The sequence below is a fragment of the Gobio gobio genome, assembly GCF_949357685.1.
Source record: "Gobio gobio genome assembly, chromosome: 4".
NCBI lineage: Eukaryota > Metazoa > Chordata > Actinopteri > Cypriniformes > Gobionidae > Gobio > Gobio gobio.
In genome coordinates, this window is record NC_137100.1 from 31,205,184 (window position 1) to 31,226,111 (window position 20,928).

Genomic DNA, 20,928 nt, shown 5'->3' on the forward strand with positions numbered 1-20,928 from the left:
CATCAAGATGGAGCGCCACCATCGTGATGCCACGCCCCCGTTGCGAGTCTGCGACACACACTAATCCACTTCTATTGTATTAGTTAAACTAAAAACTTAGCAGGAATTGCTCTGTAAATTAAATTGAGAATGTAACTAATGCATATGCGATTTTAAATACTGTAGTCTATGCCAGATCTGTAGTCTATGCCTATATAGCCTACATTTTGAAATCATTTGAGGCTGAAACATCCATAAGCATGCGTGTTTATTTTAGCACTTCCGTCAGTGAAACAACACAGCCTATAAAACAAAAACGATTTTCAGTAAATAATGGTAACCTCAAGAATATATGAAAATTAAATATTAGTTAGAAAAATATTTGATTCATACTATTTCCCTGCAAAGATGCGTCATATAGCCTACCGCTCTGCGCTTTGAGAGGAATGGGACACTGAATATAGCCTACACCTTCTCGAATATCTTCGTCTTCATATGTTCTACTGATGTTGCAAAGCAACACTTGCTGTAAAAGGTCTGAAGAGCGGATTTTATCTTCCACAGGGTCAAGACATTTAGGCAATGTGATTATTCACTGCCAGAGAAAACGAAACTAAAATCACCGGCGTGTGTGTGAAATGCGTTATTCAAATAAACCAAACTTGACGCGCCTTAACAAGTTTAATAACAAGAACAAACTGTGTTAAATAAAATTTGAAGTAAAAAGGTATTCGTCCTACAGTGTTTTTTATACTTTCCCACAGTAAAGGATGTGAATAGTTATAATAGACTTAATTATAAGCAAACGAAAGGAAGAAACGTTTATAATCCCCTGCGAATGGTTGCGACGCGAGTGAAGATTTGGGAAAAGCAACGAGATGTCCATGTCCATTGGGATAAAATGGACTAGGCCTATTGTTAAAATTCACGGAAAATCGAGTGACCATATCCAGATAGCAAAACAGAATGAAAAAGTGCTCTCTGACCATTATTTCCTTTCTAGGCTAAACAAAGCTTTGTGCTTCACTCCTGTGGTTATTCACGTGAAACAGCATTCACATACAAAACACTGGGTTAGTAAAATAACGAAGTTATTTTTTTTTTAAAGTAGAAAATAGTATTTATGTAAAGAGATATAGCCTATTAAAATAAAAAGAGCTCAACTCTTAAGTGGAAGGAACCTATTTTTTCCCCCTCACGTGCAACCTAGCGGATGAATCATTATTTGGGTTAATAAAAATAACGAAATTATGGTTTTAAGAGAATAGTATGCTATGTAAAGATATATAGTATATTATCTACCTATTTACCTAATTCCGGCTCTTCAAAGCTAACGGATTCAGTGTATTTTTGTTTTGTCATCTTAATTTGGTAATTATTTAAGTAGCCTATATATATTTTATTAATTTTATTTATATTTTATCTGATCTATAGGCTGTTTGCACGGTAAAATAAAATACTTTTTGGCTGCTGTCTGTAGATTCCTTCATGCACAAATCGTATTCTCTCGGATGTTTCATATGCAAATGTTTTAACAGCGGCTGTTGTTTAGGGTCCTTGTCATCACGAGACAAATCGGCATTGCAAATTGAACGTGTAGCTCAACTTGAATAGCCTTCTTTCGACTTAAAGTAGCTATACTGCCACGTTTTCTGTTCATGAGTTCCATTTTCACTTTCAACAGCGGCGTCATTAAGTTCGACCAGCGGGGCGCGCATAGTGCAAGCCTAGGGTTCGGGTTCGGTGGAAATAAATTCTGAGGTTCGGCAGAAACCGAACCCAGTCAAAAAGCCCAATATTCGGCCGAATCCGAACCCGAACCCTGGATTCGGTGCATCCCTAGTAACTACAACAGTTCACCCTGAACTGAGACATGCTGAGAGAACTGATGAGAAGTGAACTCAGGTCCATCCGTCTCTCTGCCAGCAGCTCGTGCGTCGTAGACCTCGTTAAACCACGCCCCCTCTCCTCATTTCAAATGCAAAGATGTCAGCCAATCACAACAGTGGGCGTTTAAGTCTCACAGCAGACATGCCTCTTGAAACAGGGCAGTCAGCCACAGGGCAAACAGCAGTATAGAAAAAATGCCTTTTATTTCTAAATTATGACATTTTATGATGTAAAAATCATACTAACAATATAAGTACACCTCAGGAAACACTATAAAATAATAGAAAAATGCCATGCCATGGGACCTTTAATACAGTATCATACTACACATTACAACGAACAAGATTAAGCATGATAAAGAAAGAGAATAAGAAAAGTAAAGATAGTCAAGACAAAAGTAGATAGTGACTTACCAAAGCCTGACCTGAAAGTTTAAAATAGTTCTGAAAGCTTATTAAAGTCTGAGGGTTTTACAGAGAGCCGGTCAGGTAATAAGACAAATTTTGTATTTAACTGCTGAATCTTTTCATTTTCACTCAAGTATCCTGTTTTAAAATGTTTTTTTTAATAAAATCTTGCCAAATTTTGAGTAAAATTCTGACACAATATCCATTCCTTTACTAAAATATATAACAATTGTAATAATAGGCTATAAAGTAACAATATAACTTCTCAGTAGGCTACTTTTTACATCTCTGGTCCATGTCTTTCTTTACAGGTCTTTCTTCAAATTCAAGTTTCACAGACAGAGTTTAGATTAAGCCAGGATTGCCTCAGTTCAATTAGGGCATTTAAGTAGCTTTTTATAAATGTGTCTTTGAAAAAACCCAAAAAAACATTACTGGTTTGCATCTTAAGACTAAACGATGGCACTTACATATTTTAAGATATCAGTTCAAGTTGCTTTCAGTTAAAACAGCTCAAACATGCATTTTAGACCAGGAATATCTTAAGCATTGTCTGGGAAACCAGGGAAAGTGCGCTAAGAAAATTGGGGATTAGCCCACAGTCCAATTTGAATTAACCTAACAAATCAGTCGGGTCTAAAGCGGTTCCATAAAGGACCATTAAAGATCACAATCCCACTAATTTGACCCAGGTTCAATGAGTCAAAATATTTTGATGTGCATGCTCTTTTTAAAGTGTTAGTTCACCCAAAATTTCTGTCATTAATTACTCACCCTCACTTTCGCTCATCTTTGCAACACAAATGAAGGTATTTTTAATCATATCTGAAATATTTATGTCCCTTCATTGACAGGTATACACAACTACCACTTTGACGCTTCAAAAAGTTCATAAAAAGGTCGTAAAACTAATCCATATGAATTGAGCGGTTAAGTCCAATTTTTTTTAAAGTGACACGATCGCTGTATACGCTGACCAGATTTAATTTAAGATTTTTTTCACATATAAACATGCATCAGCTCACACATCAGTTATGATAAACGGAAGCTCAAGCATGTTCACTTGACATGCAAGAGCCAATAAGGTTTGTTCTCGTGTGTTACACAGCACAAAAGAATTGGATCGCAATAATTCGGAGTATACAGGCCTATAAATGAACATTATATAACATAAACATTTATTATTATACAATATAATTGCACACATTTGTAGGTCTTTATTGTATAATTTATAATTGTGACCTATTTGATTTATTATTTAAGTTGATTTTGTCACATTATAACCACGGTCCACTGTAACAGCCTGTAATATCAAGCTTCCCTCTTCCAAACAAACTGACTTCTTCTACTCTACTCCCAATTTATATACAAGGGGTTTTAGCGCTCCGGCTTGGTGAATACAAGGGTAACAGCTAACACTGTTACAACATGTCTATCTTGTCCTATGTGGCACATGTGGTGTTTTTGTCTATTCTAGCCATGTGCTTGTCTTTGTCATGTTTGGTCTGTCATCTCTCTGGTCTATTGTCAACCCCGCTCATCTTGCTATCTCATTATTGGTTAATTTGCCCCACCTATTCTCCCTCATTTCCTGCTTGATTTGTCACCCTTTATTATCTCATTCTGTGTTCAGTCTTGTGCTGGTACGTCATCATTGGTATGTCTGTTGTCCCCTGTTTCCTGCTCGTGTTCCTGCACCTTGTGTGTAGTGATGGGCAGACCGAGGCTTCGTGAAGCACTGAAACAGTTGAAGCAAATGTCGAAGCTTCGAATCAATCCGACACCCGTCTCTACGGCGACATCTAGTGGTCACTTGCATGTGTTGATCTGAAATACCTTGACAATGATCCATGTTGAAAAGAAAAAAAAAAAACTTTTTAACATCTGTCTGACACCTACATGATCTTGGTTTTGTAACCTGTAGCCTCCTCATTGTGAATAACTATAGTTTTTTTGTGGTCATGAAAAATGAACGTTAATAAAATAAATAAAGCCTCAATGTGTCACATTTGTTACACAACATTTTTATTCAAAAATATTATTTGCTCTGCTGTTGAAGGAATTAGCTGACTTCTTTTTTTACATATAATTTCTCCAGCCTTTGAAAAAATCCTCTCACATGGGACACTTGTTGTCCTCTGCACCCTCCAAAATGCCAGGATGAGTGCTCCTCAAATGGTGCATCAAGGCTAGCGGCCACCTATCACAATACACACATCTCACTTTATTTGGTGTTTCCAAATGGAAATGCTCCCACACCACAGATTAACGGACAATAACAAAGATAACTTCCTGATTAACAACATCCTCATGCTGGGAACATTTTATATACACATATGCAAGTTCTTAAAGGTGAAACCAAGATTTTATTAATTTCATAATGAGTTTAATTCTTATACAAAAGCCCTCAAAGTTATGAAAATGCAATCAGTCTTTTTTCCATTATAGAAGAATATGATCTTCAAACAAAACCCTAGCCCCTTTAATGTTTTTTGTTTCTTTTATTATGATTTGCCTGATATATTTTTCTACTGTACTTTCAAGCACCTGATCTGTATCTTGTAATACAAAAATGTTCTGGTATTGCCATGCTGTTTGTAAATGATTATTTGTTCAGCAATAAAAAAATGTTCTGTCTTATGTGGAGCCTCCATTTTTATCTATTCTATTAATATATCTATCTATATATCACCTATGAATCTATATAATTCTATATCTCTAACTTATGCTGTGCTATCTGTCACTATCTAACTTAGCCTATATGAATGTGTCACTATATCTATCCTATCCGTCACCTATCAGTCAATATATCTCATTTAAATCTAGCCTAAATCTAGCCTAACTAACCAAAGCACACTATAAATCTCACTTATATCACATAATCTCTCTCCTCTCACAAAAACCGACGAGGTGAAGATCGATATACTTCACTTTTAAACTGTGGTGAATTAGGTTTATACAGATGTGTGACTGTGTGGTTTGTTCCCGCCCCAAAGTCTGGCAAAGTAAAAGCCAAAGTAAATTCCCCCATGCAGCTTTGATGTGTCTAAAAGCTAACATTACAGTAACTTTTCTTTAACAGAGTAGAAATGGAAGAAGAGGATATGTCTGTCACGTTTTACTTGTTAACATCTTGGTTTCTTGACTGGTTGTTGACATAAGTGTTGCTCTAGATGTGTGTGCAAAGATTTTGCAAACGCAAGTTACAAATACCCTGGGGGCTAAGCCCCCCCTGTCTTCCAATCCTAGTGACGTCCCTGCGAGAAATTCAGTGGTAATATCATTGTGTTCTTGTTCTTGTCAGTTAGAGGAACTCTGCAACAACTTATACTTAGCCTGGCCTGGCCTGCCCTGGACCAGGTTAGTTTCCCAGCATAAATTGCAAGAGTGACTGAGCTTGAACTATGCTAAATTGGTGATGAAATGAAACCAAATCAACAGACAATGAGTCAGACTAACTGAATAAAGCCTGGCTTATTCGTTTTATGCAACAGGCCTTTGGTCTTAGTTAAATTAACCCTAAGTTAAATTCGTGCATAGTGGTCACTACAGTGGACAGCTATTCAAAAAGCCTTTTCTTGCATATGCATGCAGTTTTGATGGCATAGTTGCACATAACGTCTGATAACGTAATGCATGTTACTTGTGATGCGTTACTTTACTCGAAACATCAAAAAGTAATCTGAATACGTAATGCATGTTACTTGTGATGCGTTACTTTACTCGAAACATCAAAAAGTAATCTGAATACGTAATGCATGGTACTTATAATGCATTCCTTTACTCGTAATATCAAAAAGTAATCTAATTACGTAATGCATGTTACTTGTGATACATTACTTTAATCGTAATATCAAAAAGTAATCTGATTACATAATGCATGTTACTTTTGATACGTTACTTTACTCGTAATATCAAAAAGTAATTTGATTACGTAATGCATGTTACTTGTGATATATTACTTTATTCGTAATATCAAAAAGTAATCTGATTACGTAATGCACGGTACTTGTAATGCATTACTTTACTCGTAATATAAAAAAGTAATCTAATTACGTAATGCATATTAATTGTGATGCATCACTTTACTCGTAATATCAAAAAGTAATCTAATTACGTAATGCATGTTAATTGTGATGCATTACTTTACTCGTAATATCAAAAAGTAATCTGATTACGTAATGCATGTTAATTGTGATGCATTACTTTACTCGTAATATCAAAAAGTAATCTGATTGCGTTATGGATATTAATTGTGATGCATTACTTTACTCGTAATATCAAAAAGTAATCTGATTACGTAATGCATGTTACTTGTGATGCATTACTTTCCTCGTAATATCAAAAAGTAATCTGATTGCGTTATGCATATTAATTGTGATGCATTACTTTACTCATAATATCAAAAAGTAATCTGATTACGTAATGCATGTTACTTGCGATGCATTACTTTCCTCGTAATATCAAAAAGTAATCTGATTGCGTTATGCATATTAATTGTGATGCACTACTTTCCTCGTAATATCAAAAAGTAATCTGATTGCGTTATGCATATTAATTGTGATGCATTACTTTACTCGTAATATCAAAAAGTAATCTGATTGCGTTATGCATATTAATTGTGATGCATTACTTTACTCGTAATATCAAAAAGTAATCTGATTGCGTTATGCATGTTAATTGTGATGCATTACTTTACTCATAACATCGAAACGTAATCTGATTGCGTTATGCATGTTACATTATGCGTTACCCCCAACGGAATACATGTACCGGCGTTACGTATTCAGAATACAAATTATGAGTATTCCATTACAGTTACAATTTAAATAGTTGGTATTTAGAATACAGTTACATTGTTGAAACCAATGGATTACATTATGATACTTCTCGGTTTCACGAGTTTATTCACTCTCTAAATAAATTAAGACAACTCCATGCATTTCCCAGAACGCCCCAATATGAAAATGCGCGGTTTGCTTGATCACAATGTTTACAAATTACATTTTTGGGCATGTATTTTAACGAAATACATTTTGCAAGTATGCTTACCAACACTGATCAGAAATATCAGCTAATAAAGGTAAATCGACATACTACACTGGAGGGAGCATCTGAGTTGGGTTTCCACAGTTGACAGGTTGAAGAGATTTTGATGGAATCACGCCCTCATGTTCTGATATCGAAGATACGTGAAGTTCAACTTGTATGAAAGTCAATTGCGTATATATTTTTGTATAGGCTATATTTTATAGTTTTCACATGATTTTATACAATTTTATTGATTGGTTTGTTAAATAGCCTACACAATATTGCCGTGTTATGTCTGTATTATGTTTACAGTATCTTCAGTTTAAACCATAAACGCATGCTGTCCACTTTAGTGGACATCTGCAAATCTCTTTTTTTTTTTTGAAAGCTTGTTTTTCATGTTCTAAGAGCAATAAAAAAATATAGGAAAAATCCGGACTGAGGTTCATAATTCAAAATTATTTTATAATTAGAAAATTACTGGTTGCATCTTTAAACAAAACAATGGGACTGACATATTTAAGATTTGTCAGTAGTTATAAGTTGGTTTTAGTAAAGACAGCTCAAACATACATTTTAGTCTGGAACTAACCTTGTCTGTGAAACCGAGCCCAAGTGTGTTTGTTTAATCCAGTCCCCATTTTAGCATGTGACTTTTCTGACACTTAATCGCGTTTACGCGATTCCCATTTTCTTGTATGGTCCATTTTGTCGAGTCAAGGTAACTATGTATGCATCAACGTATTAAACGTTGCCCGTCTAATATCCCCACAAACCTTTCGGGAAGAGTTCAATGTTATTGTCTTTATTGATTTATCCGCTTATCCGCCGGCAGAGGACGCTGTTTTACCTGGCTCACAATCACGGAAAGTAACTCCGATCGGCTCTGGGAATTCAATCACACGCTTTGTAGATAGATGCGAGAGATTAGAGTACTGTAGTGAGAGCAGAAGAGCAGTGCGATCATACTTTTTGTATCGATCATACTTCACGTAGTTTTTTCACAGAAAATAGAGGAAGGGACGTCATCCGATTTACATGAACGCGACTGTGACAGTGATCCGTTGCAACGTGGAGCGTCTCCAAACCAAACTGCGGCTTGGTCTCAGGTCTGTGAGAATAAACAGCGTTGTGTGGGAGTGAAGGATCAACTTAAAAGCCGCGAATGTTTTGCCGAAATCAGACAGCGAGAGCGACTGTCGCTCGGGGCTCCGCGCTGGAGATGGAGATCCGCCGTGGAAAGTTCAGACAAAGTGTTTTCATGGAGACCCCGCAGGTAAATGAAGCTCCGGTGATCACTGTGTCCAGAGGCTCAGCTGGACTCTAGTAAATGTGTTGGGTGTACTCTTTGTAAATATGATCATTTACGAACACCTATAGATAATGGTGCCTTAATCCATTGATGAAGGAGTAGTTTATTTACAGTAGGTAACGGTATTTCCCACAAACTGAATAGATGACGTAGTAATTGATTGATGCTCTGTATTGTCCGGGTTGAGGTTGAGGTTGAGTGCTCATTGTGGGGCTTAAAGTCAGACGTGTTTTTAGGTGGTGTAACTGTCCTGACACTGTAAAAACAACAACAACAACAACAAAACACCTATTATTAAAGGCTGGAATTCTTTTGCCATAAGTAGCATACTTTGCTATAGTATTTTATAGTATTTTTTTTTAAATTTACAGTTTTGATTAATATTTTTTAAAGACATTGTCATCCTTTTTTTAAATTAGAGCTGTGTTCCTGTGTTCAAATAGGAAGGAAATTATTTTAGTGCTTGATAGTTACATTTTTAGTCATTGAAGTCACCATGTAATCATAATGGCCAATTCTTATTTTTTATGGATTATTGCAGTATTTATTACACATGTTTTAACTGTGCTCATCATTTTTTCTTTTAAATTAATGTGCCCTCTTTGATCAAAATAATTTCTCTGATGATGTGTTTACTAGTGTGAGGGCGGGATCAACCTGTCACTCACATGATATCACAGCTATGGCCAACCACAATGATCCAACGATCTAATGAATTCCTAATGGACAAAATCTTGATCCAGAAGCTGTTTCACTTGGATATACATCACAATAGGAAAGAAAAGACCATCGCAACTTCTGTTTCATGCCGACTTTAACCTTTTGGTTACACTTTATTTCAAGGTGGTGACATAGTCAAATAAGTACTGAGTATACTAATATAGTACATTAGTATAGCCTAATGTTAATGAACTACATGTACTTTAGAGTTATGGTTACGGCTAGGGTTTGGTTTTGGGTTAGTTACTTGTAATTATGCACAATGCACTGTTATTACTATAGTAAGTACATGTAGTAGTAACATGTAACTACGTCACCTTAAAATAAAGTGTTACCAAAATTTTCTTTAAAATGCAAGAAGAATGTGTGAAACAAACAGGAATGCATAGATTGCATCTCCAAAAAACCTGACACACGTGTTTTATACTAGATATTTCTCCGTTTTATAATGTCTGACATGCTTATTTGTCATTGACCCCCAGTACACATGATCTTATCAAACACTGCAGTAGATCCCTTGAAGGGGAAAGGGCTGCATGGCATCTGTATATGATTATCCCAGAGTAGGTTGAGTTAAAAGAGAACTCTGTCTAACCCCTAATTATTTTTATACGTAGCCTGCTGTGGTGAGATGGAAAGAAGCATGGTTGGTTCAGAATGTGGCTGTTGGATGTGTAGAATAGCAGTGGCAGCTCTGGGCTGCTGCGTGCCTGAATTCCTTGTTTAGCTTGGGAGTTGGGACCGTCTTCATTCTGCTGCGGTGACTGTATGTTTACATTTTATTTGTGCAAGAGGATTTAAATCCACATTGATTTGACATTCAGTGATCTTAAATCATAGGCAGATCTTGTCATGATTGAACAGGACAAGTCACATGGACTGTGTCACAGCCATTGGTTGTTCATAGCAGTGGTTCTCAACCAGGGGACTTCAAGGGAGCCTCAAGATGACTTAATAAGACATAAACATTAAAATAATCTAAAACAACTAAAAATGAAGATATTCCTTATTTTAATTTACCCCTCAACACATGTGTTTTGTCTTGGAAAACCTGGATATAAGAGGTAAATAAGTGTGTGATATCTATTTCTGGGAAAATTAGGTAAACTAATAAATTCTTAAAATACTATGGGCATTTTTATAATAAATATACAGTCTGTTAGTTATGCCGTGCTCTAAAATATTTTATACATTTTGAGTAAAAAACTTTAATCCTTAATCCTTATCCAGTAAAAAACAAATGAATTGAAGAGTCGTGTAAATTAATTTGGTTAAAAAGAGTGGGAAGCCTGAAGAATAATTCAGAACCTAAAAATGTTGGAATCCTGAAATGTAATTTTAATTTAATTTTGAAAAAACCTATGGCTAGGGGGCCTTCGAATATTGTTGTGGACAGTGGGGGGCCTTGGAGTTAAAAAGATCGAGAACCACTGGTTTCTCAGTCCATATTCAAGATTTTTGTTCATTCAAGTTCATTTAAGTATTATAAAATTACTGTCTTCACAGAAAAAAATGAAAATTATGTCATTTACTCTCACTCGTGTGTGTTAAATAGTTCTTTTTTAATCACTGAAGTGGAGGTTCTGTTTGATTCTTTAACCCCTGTAATCAGTTTGCATATCTTAAGATTAACTTACCCATTCGATCATTAATAAGATTTGCCTACTACTCCGTATCATTTAGGCACCAAATGCACATTTCTAATTCAGTTCCTCTTTCAAGATGCATGTGATTTCATTTCACTCAAGTCATTGTGTGCTTTGTTGACAAGCTTTCAAGACGTACCAGTTTCCCACTGACATCATGTTACCCCCTCTAGACTGAATGAGATGTATTCTACTGTTTGATGTCTTCACTGTGGCTGTTGATTGGAAATCAATATGGCCTAATGAAAACCTTTTTAAAGAGATCTTTTTACCTTTGCAGACACACAGAGAGATGGGTGACCTGATTGAACTTTATAGTGCCCCAGTTTACAGTACTAGTACTGCAGCAGGCTGTGTGTGAAAGCTCAGGTGAAGCAATTATACTGAGCAGTAGAGGGAAGAAAGATTGCTGGGTCAGTTAAGTAGACTTAAAAGCAGTAATGGAAAAATTGGCTCTCAGATCTTGTGTAATGCCTTTCTTTAATGCCAAGTCCGCAACAGACGTTAAACCTTTGCAGTGCACTTTTTTAATTGCAAGCAACAACGGATGCAAAATGCATTTTTCTTGGGTTATGTTCTGTCATGCCAGTTGTCATTTAAATCACACTGTCATTTTTAGATTTGTCTTAGTTGCATAATTTTTTTTGGTTTGCTTACAACACGGTCCATTAAAACCACAGTGTTTGCCCGCTTAGGGACTCTGCCACATATAGATTTCCCTGAAGGAAGTTAAAAGTGATGTAGGCTACATACCACCAGACACACCCTTCCACCCACACCATTTGCTTCTTTCCCAACGGAATACTGCTTAATTCACTCTGAACTGGATTCTCCAAGATGATTGCTCACGATTATTGATGCTGCCAAGAAAAAAATTTACCTTGGTTTCGTTAGACATTATGTAAGTTTCCCTCGTCTGCAGGCAAAGTTTGCTTGTTTTACAAGAGTTGCTGTTTTTTTCCAGACTGATTCTGTATTTTTTTTTTATGGTGATGTTTTCTCCATTGACTGGCTCTCCTGTGAATTTGCTTTGAGCACTTGACCATATACTCTGCACTTCCTTAGGGAAGGGAAGATATGCATACAGTTCAAAAGTTTGGAGTCATTACTATTTAAAACAAAATATATTAATACTTCTATCCAGCAAGGATGCATTAAGTGTCTATAATAATCAATAATGTTATAAAATATTTCGTTTTCAAATAAATGCTGTTCTTTTGAACTTTCTATTCATCAAAATATTCCTGAAAAAGAATGCATCAATTTCCACTAAAAGATTAAGCAGCACAACTGTTTTCAACATTGATAATGAAAATAAGTATTTCTTGAGCATCAAATCATCATATTAGAATGTTTTCTGAAGGATCATGTGACACTGAAGCTGACAATTCCCATCACTGGAATACATAAAATAGAAATCAATTATTTTAAATTGTAATATTATGCAATGTCAAATAAATGCTGCCTTGGTAAGCATAACAGACATCTTTTAAAAAAACTATTAAAAAATCTTACCAACCCCAAACAGAACAGTAGTGTACCAGCTGTTATATTAAAATAGTTCTTGCTGTGGTTCATGTTAGTAGCATAATATAATACAGATGATTCTGTGTGAACACTTGTATCTTTAGCTGAAGGTTTTAAAGTCATTCCACTCATGTAGTTAGCTTTCCTTGGATTTGTAAGGTCACACGTTGCACTTGTGCGGCGCCTTTCACCATGTTCAGAATGAGGCAGTGCATGCCATAAGCTAGGAAGGAGTTGATATCTTGAAGAAATGCAAAAACCTCCCCTTCAGCGTGTTGGCAGAACTGCCAGGCCCCAGAGAACAATGAGGAATCTTTCAGCGCTGGGGCCCAAACAGGAGCACATGCTTTTGGATTTAAACGAAGGTCCCTGGCAGAAAGCCCCATTAAGAGGAACCGGAGAGGAGGATAATCATCCATGCTCTGATGTCATAGGAGCCTCGCTCTTTTTAGTTAGTATGCCAGGCACTCTTGAACCGTGAGAGCTAAGAAGAGGCATACTGAACGTTGCTTGTATTCTGTATATAAAAGAGAGGAGATGTTTGAGTTTCAGTGACAACACCTTTTTTCAGTTCTAATTTGTTTGCTTTGCTTAGAATTGTTATTTGAACCAAACCCAGAACCCAAGAAGCATATTGGCTAAAACCTCTAATAATGAGAACAACATCCTGTGATTGTGTAGTGAATGAAAAAATGGGAGAGACCATAAGGGGGAGTGTTAGAAACATTGCATACAAGATATTTCAGTGAACAACTGTTGAGAAAAAATGACAATTCCCATCCCATTTCATAGTTTTGTTTTACCGCATTCACAGTTCTATAAATCTTATGAACTGTGTTTATATCACGGTATTTAACACTTTTTAATAATTTTTCCTGTATTTTCTAGTTCATGGCTAAATGTTAGCTAAATAGTTTACATGGTTTAATGCAATATAATACAAATATATAGTCTAATGCCAAAGATGCATGAGTGACACAGCTTGACACATCTTACCCCAATCTCCCGCATACAAGAATATTTCTATTTATAGTGACATAAGAACAGGTGACACAATACAGTATGTTGCAGTTCGTTATACATACCATGAACTAGGGCTGGGTTGAAAATATCTATTTCTCGATTGAAAGAGATTCTCATTTTGATTAACCAATATCAATTCTTAAAATCCAAGAATCAGTCTTTTAGTCTATGCTGTTTTCAGTTGATGCATGAACAAAACTTCACCAAACATTATTTGTAGTGCGCATGCCATGTAATAAATTATATTAAGCTTTGTGCTTTGTTACTTTTCACATTAAACAAAGTCCCTATATTAAGCCGCCTCAGTTTAAGGATTGCGACAGAGCGGAGAGCACATAAACCAACCATCTCTTTCTCTTCAGCGTTACTACCATTTATAGCATTAAATAAACATGGATGTACATCTGAAGGTATGTTGAAAGATTCAGTAAGATACAGTAGCCTACCAACAGACATGTATAGTTTACTGCATTTGTTGGGATTTTTTGTTCTGTACCTTTTATACATCCAAATGAATCAATATTGAACACAACTGAATCGAGTAGAATCACTAGATTGTGAATTGAAATTGAATCGTGAAAATTGTGTCAATGGTCAACCCTACCATGTACAGTAGCAGTGTTGGGTAATTTACTCTAAAAAACAAATGTATTACTAGCTACTAATTACATCTTTAACAGTATGATTAGATTACTGTTCTAATTACTCTCTCTAAAAAGTAGTGGATTACTTATTACCAATTACTTTCTAAATTCCATATCAACCTCGACCAGTTGAACATTATAAGGACAGCCACTTTGATTCTTTCAAATAAACAATATACAATTGCATATATTGAACTGACCAAAGTGTGTTTAGGGGATTAGGTTACATTAAAAACATACATTTTTCACAAGTACTGAACGCAATCAAATATTAGTTTCATTAAAAATTAGTGGTGGATCTGGTGAAGAAGGTACCAGTGATCAGAATATTGATTTTGAAGATGTTGAAAATTATCGTTTCGAGAATAAGTTTAAGATCGCGAAAATGATCTCTGATGAGGACAGTGATGATGGTATAAAACATCTGCTCAAACTGAACCCTTCCAAACTCCAAAATGTAACAAAATATGCTTTAGTTTATTCTTCTGTAATTGTTGCTCTACTATCAGGAGAGTTTTATATAATCGCAACAGGTAGAGATCCATCCGTGTTAGATATAGATCCGGGTCACTAAAGACCCGAATATGTAATGATTGGCAAAACATTCATGCATTTAAGGGTTGATTCAATTACATCAGAAGTAACTGTAATTCAATTACAGAACATTTAAGAGTAATCCTTTACTAGTTAAGTAATTGCATGCAAAATATTAAGAGCTGCTAGAAAACAACTACACATTGTGGATATTGGGAACAGGCTCAGTATTTAGTTTACATTGACTTTGCTGATAACACACTTCAGTACTGACATGTTTTTGTCCTAAAATGAATAGAGGCTCAGATGTTCACAACAGCAGGATGTCAAATAGTTCAGGACTCAACCCAGGATCTTGTGCTCAAGGACATCAAGATATCAGTCCACGCTTATCTTATCTCGCTTGTGCAGAGCTGACACGGGCATTATTCATACTATTGGACATGTCATGTGATGTTTTTCCTTGTTAGGCAGATGAAGGCAGGTTACTATCTCTCGACTTGCATCATGACCACAGTAATCAATGTTTTATTTCAGAAATGAAATGACTGTTTCATTTCTGTTCTGTTCTGTTCTCCTCTCTCAGTAGGATCTTTTTGTCTCTTGCCGTGGTGTCTTCAGTTCAGTTTAATTTGTATAGTGCTTCCCAGAATGCATATTGTTCCAAAGGCGAAGAGCACAATGGTTTGAAAAATGTTACTTCGCTAATCATGCTGTAACATTCTAGAATGAACAAACTCTATCAATAAAGCAATTGGCTTTTTTTAACTGAAATTCGGTACATCCAGTCTTACAGCCACCATAGTAAGAATTATTATTTCTCCTATTCACTTTTATAGAAGTGGTCCATCTTCTCACTCATACATGTGTATCTATGTAAATGTGCATTGCATTCATAAATGGTCTGATCATTTATAATGTTTGTTAATGTTTATAATAAAGCATATGTGCCACTTGTTGGCAAGGCACATTTAATTCAATTCTGTCATCATTTCCAAAACACGCATCAACACCCAGACAGTTAAACATACATGCTGACTAATGCTGAAATCATTGCCATATGTTGGTTTTTACTCTGCCTCCAGCAGCTTCTTGCCACCACAGTCAAAAAACAAAAACAAAACACAGAACCTAATTCAGATTGATATCTTGAATTAGATTTTTTTTAAATTTCAGTTTAAATTGCAGGGTTATCTTTCCTTGCTTAAAGGCATGGTTTCATTATCTAAATTACTCTGGCATTCCAGAATCCTTAACCTTGCGCTTTTCAGAAGGCTGAGTGTTTGTTTTGTAGCTTGAAGGAACATCTTCCAGACAGAGAGGGATGAGACGATATAGAGGCTCGGACTTTTGTTAACGTGATTAACTGTTTCTTAATCAAATGGGTTCAGCTTAAGGGGATTCACTTCATTCATGCGTACCTGTCTGGCTAGAAAAAAGGATGTGAGTCACACACTCTTTGGCAATGGCATGCCCACACACAGCCCTGAAGTGATCACTGTTATAACAACAACCACTGTGATTATACTAGTTCTAGTTGCTTCTGTTTATGTCATAAGAGAGTTAATCCTCAAAGTGGATGCTTTTTCATAAACTCCATCCTCTTAAACATTTGAGTGTGTGAGAGTGTCAGTTGGGGAAACTGCTTTGAAACCGTATAGACATTACGCCCCTTTTCAGCCCTGTGCTCATTGTCTTTTGACTTCTGGTTTGTATAGAGGGTATGCATCAACGTCACTCTCCTGCCGGATTACACCCCCTCAGCCGGGACCGAGTGGCAGAAGAGCTGCTGCATGAATGGATTTAATAGGGGAAAACGCGAGTAAAACAAACGGTTATCAATTTAAAGGGTTAGTTCACCCAAAAATGAAAATTCTGTCATTAATTACTCACCCTCACGTCGTTCGACACCCGTAAGACCTCCGTTCATCTTCGGAACACAAATGAAGATATTTTTGTTGAAAGCTGATGGCTGAGAAAGGCTTCAGATAGGCCTCCATTGGCATTCAGTAGATTTACACTCACAAGACCCATAAAAGGCACTTAAAACGTCGTTACAAAGTCCATCTCACCACAGTGGCTCTACAATAATTGTACGAAGCGACGACAATAGATTTTGTGCGCAAAAAAAAATCTAAATAACGACTTTATTCAACCTCTTCTTGTCTTGCGTGTCTGCCTCCACGAAGCATGCGCGAAAATAAGACGTAGCGCCGGCGTTCGGGAATCCATGAAATGCACACTTTAGTCCCATTTGAGCACTACACCGAGACCTAAAGCACGATCAATGTAGAACAGTCTTCCTCTGCTTGTAAACAAATCGCTTCTGGGTCATGTGTCCGAACGCCGGATCTGCGTAATATTCTCGCGCATGCGTTGTGGAGGCACACACAGAAGAGAAGAACAAGTTGGATAAAGGCGTTATTTAGTTTTTTTTTTGCGCACAAAATCTATTGTCGTCGCATCGTAAAATTATTGTAGTGCCACTGTGGTGAGATGGACTTTGTAACGACGTTTTAAGTGCCTTTTATGGGTCTTGTGAATGTAAATGTACTGAATGCCAATGGACAGGGGTGTAGCACAAAATCCTGGGCCCAATGCATAGGCAGTCCTGATGGGCCCCCATGTTCCATGTTAAAATATATTCCAGACTTTTCAAAGGGCCCTCTCCCTAGATGGGGCCCTGGGTAGTCAGGTCCACTTTTCCCCCCACTACCACGCCCATGCCAATGGAGGCCTATCTGAAGCCTTTCTCAGCCATCAGCTTTCAACAAAAATATCTTCATTTGTGTTCCGAAGATGAACGGAGGTCTTACGGGTGTCGAACGACATGAGGGTGAGTAATTAATGACAGAATTTTCATTTTTTGGTTGAACTAACCCTTTAAACTAAAGGTTGGACTCGATATAGTGTTCCTTACAATTTACCAAAGATCCAGTGATCCCTGGATATTGACATGCAGCCAGAAATCGTGATTTCCTGACATTTATATGAGCCTGATTTGATAGCCTACATAAATATTTATCACTGTCATTCATCACAAGTTCGAGAGCAAAGCCCGCATGTGGATGGGACTAAGTATTGAAGCGTGTATGTGGCTACTTGTCAAGAATGGAAAACAGAAGTTTTATTCTAATTCTGAATATATTATAGGCCTATTAATTATTTTGAATATCGCCTAGATAGTGCGAAAAGAGCACTCCCTTTATAATCACTAAAAGCTGTCACTCACTCGATTAATGCAATCTCACAAAGTTAATGTTATATTAACCAGTGAAGCTGACGACACAATGAATCTCTTATTTACATAATGTCTACACTTTGTTCGAGAGGATTTGCGCGAATGCAGAACTCAGCACTGGACAAAAACTCGACTCGAGCGGTGAGTGGATTCTAACTTCAACATCTGTGATTGGTCATTGCATTCAAGAAATCAATAAACATGTCTATGATTGGCTACATTACTCACCCAAGCTAAAACACGTTGGAATTCATTTGACGAGTGCAAATACAGATACGCACTGGATCTTGTGCCAACTCTTTTTCGCTAATAATATACTATTATTATATAGAAAACAGATCCTTGACCAGCTGTTATGGGCAGCTTTTCCCTCTAAAAGCTATCAGTAGCAGAAGCAGTAGCAGGCGACAATGGTTTGGGTGAGAAAATGACACGCTATTATCAAGTCCATCTTTCTCAGTCCTGAGGGGGGCACAGGGATGTCCATGGATCAGATTTTGTATGGGAGCAAGAGGACAGACAGTGAGTTGATTATTCCCTGAGACAAAAACAGTAAGGCTGCTACTTCCTTTTTGTCAACTTTAAAATAACTACTAAATGTATTTTTACTCCAGTCTTCAATGTCACATGATCCTTCAGAAATCAATATGCTCAATATTTTTGTGGAAACTGTACTTTTTCAGGATTTCTTCAGCTTGTTACTGAAAAAACAACTGTTCCTTCACTCTTCTAAAACATGTAGTTAAAATGTCACTACTTTTAGTTGGTTATTTCCCAACATTTGTGAGTGTTCATGGGTCTGTGAATCTAGGAAATGATCCGGGTAAACAGTGAAATTGTAAACAGTTTGAGGTTCTCATTGTCTTTTACCCTGTGGACTTGATGGAATCTGCCCTTTCGCATGTCTTTCTATTCGTCCGTGAAACTCAGTCCGACTTTGTGCGGGGTGAGCACAGCATTGTTCACACACAGGGTTGTGCTCTAAAAGCGGTGACGACACAGCTGTCTCACACAGACACTGCACTGTATGTCACTGTTGGACGCGGTCCATGCCATTACATACCTGTATGTGTAATAGTGTTCACATCACAGAGCTGGCACACTAAAACACCACTATACATGAACATCTGTGCAAAACACTCTTGTGGGATTGACTCCGGCTTCTAGAGTATGTAACACACATGTGTCATATGAACAAAGACGTCATGTCAATAATGTGCTAACATGCTCAGTGTGACTTCAGACACCAAACTGGCACCCCTGAACTTCTGTTTCTCTCACAATGCCCTCAGCAGCTAAAATTAGCATTAATCCTCATATCCCCCACCCTGATCTGTTGAGCTTTAATGCTGTCTGTACTCCTAAGACAGTATCTGAGTATTTTTATTCCACAATGACAAGATTAAAATGTCTCTTTTCTTGAACTCTCTCTTAGGTAATCTGCCTTCAGTCGGCCAGGGCCATTCCCAGCCTGGACTGTTCAATCTTAATTTATTTCTGGCCTAATCACTTTAAAGCAGAGTCAGCGTGGGGTTGGTTTGAGTGTCCACACACTTTGAGAATGTCTGGTATTTGTTAACATTTATTAACTAGTGTTGTGTACCGGCGCTGTGTCTGTAGGCCACTGTTACATCTCTGTGAGGACGACAATGCTTGTGTTTGTCCTCATTTGTAAGTTACTTTGTACAGTTTCCTCATTACAGATAAGTGCCACAAAATGGCTGTTGTGTTATCAACACTCTCCCTCTCTTGTTCTGTGCATATAGTTTAAAACACTATTGTACTTTTTTTGATACATGTAATGTACTTCAGAAGATTTTAATTGGATTTTAAATATATATTTGCTAATCATTTACTTTGTTTTTAAAACAAAGTCTTTCATGTTCACAAAAGCTGCATTTGTTTGATCAAAGTACAGTAAAAACAGTAATATTGCAAAATATTTAAAAATATATATTTTTTGTTTTTAATATATGTACAAATTGATTTGTTTGTTTCTTAGCAGACATTACTCCAGTCATCAGTGTCACATTATCCTTCAGAAATCATTCGAATGTGTTGATTTGCCACTTAAGAAACATTTCTTATTATTATCAATGTTGAAAACAGATGCTTAATATGTTTGTGGAAACCGTGATACTTTTTTCAGCATTTTTTTGATATATAAAAAGTTTTTAAATATTTAAATATTTATATATTTATATTTAATTAACTTAGGACTTTAAAAAATTTAATGTGTCCTTGCTGAATAAATTAATGACCTCAAATTTGAATGCTGCATTGAATACCGCATTGAATGCTTTGCCTATTGTGAGCCAAAAACATATTTTATATTATTTGAGTCAATTTAAATGTATTTAATTCAGTTTTTTTAATGTTCTAATAGTAATTGGTATAGCAGCTGTTATTATTAGAGCCCAGACCCCAGTATTTCAACATGGAAATTCATGACACGAACCAATAGGAAGAGGAAACTATTCCTCTTCTGGTACATCCTGTGAAAAGTGACTTTGGTCAAATAAATAAATATATAAATAGATTCAACTTAATCCTGTTGTCATCATGAGAGTATTTTCATCTATGTCATTAACACACTTCTTGGTGTATTTTGAGAGCTCCCTCTCATGGGCTTCTAAATGCTCTTCTAAGAGCACTAAATTTACTCTGATAATAAGGTGATGGTGTGCCAGGACAATTGCATCACACTGCTGTTAGACCAACGTAACGTTTCGGTTACTAACGTAACCTCGGTTCCCTAAGAAGAGGGAACGAGTATTGCGTTTTGCTAAAACGCTAGGGGGAATTCCTTTCCTCGAGATATTGAAGCAAATTTTTATCCAAAAATACCATGTACACGCAGTGCAGCTGCACAACTCTCAGCAGGAAGCAGCTGCGTGCTGATTGGCTGTGCCGCTGCAACTGCAGCAACCTATAGCGAGACCGTGGGGCGGGACGGACCAATCAGGTCCTTCCA

General features: G+C 36.6%; 1 protein-coding gene across 2 annotated transcripts in view; it reads left to right on the plus strand.

Annotated features, from left to right (window-relative positions):
* The first annotated feature begins 7,939 nt into the window (after positions 1 to 7,939).
* rtkna (rhotekin a) overlaps positions 7,940 to 20,928 on the plus strand; it is a 91,990-nt gene continuing 79,001 nt past the window's right edge. Inside the window, exon 1 of one of the 2 annotated variants that reach the window (XM_079816242.1) lies at positions 7,940 to 8,583. In XM_079816242.1, the coding sequence (XP_079672368.1) occupies positions 8,473 to 8,583 (111 nt within the window). In that variant the 5' untranslated portion in view covers positions 7,940 to 8,472. The remainder of the gene's footprint in view (positions 8,584 to 20,928) is intronic. The other variant, XM_079816243.1, reaches the window with a different exon arrangement.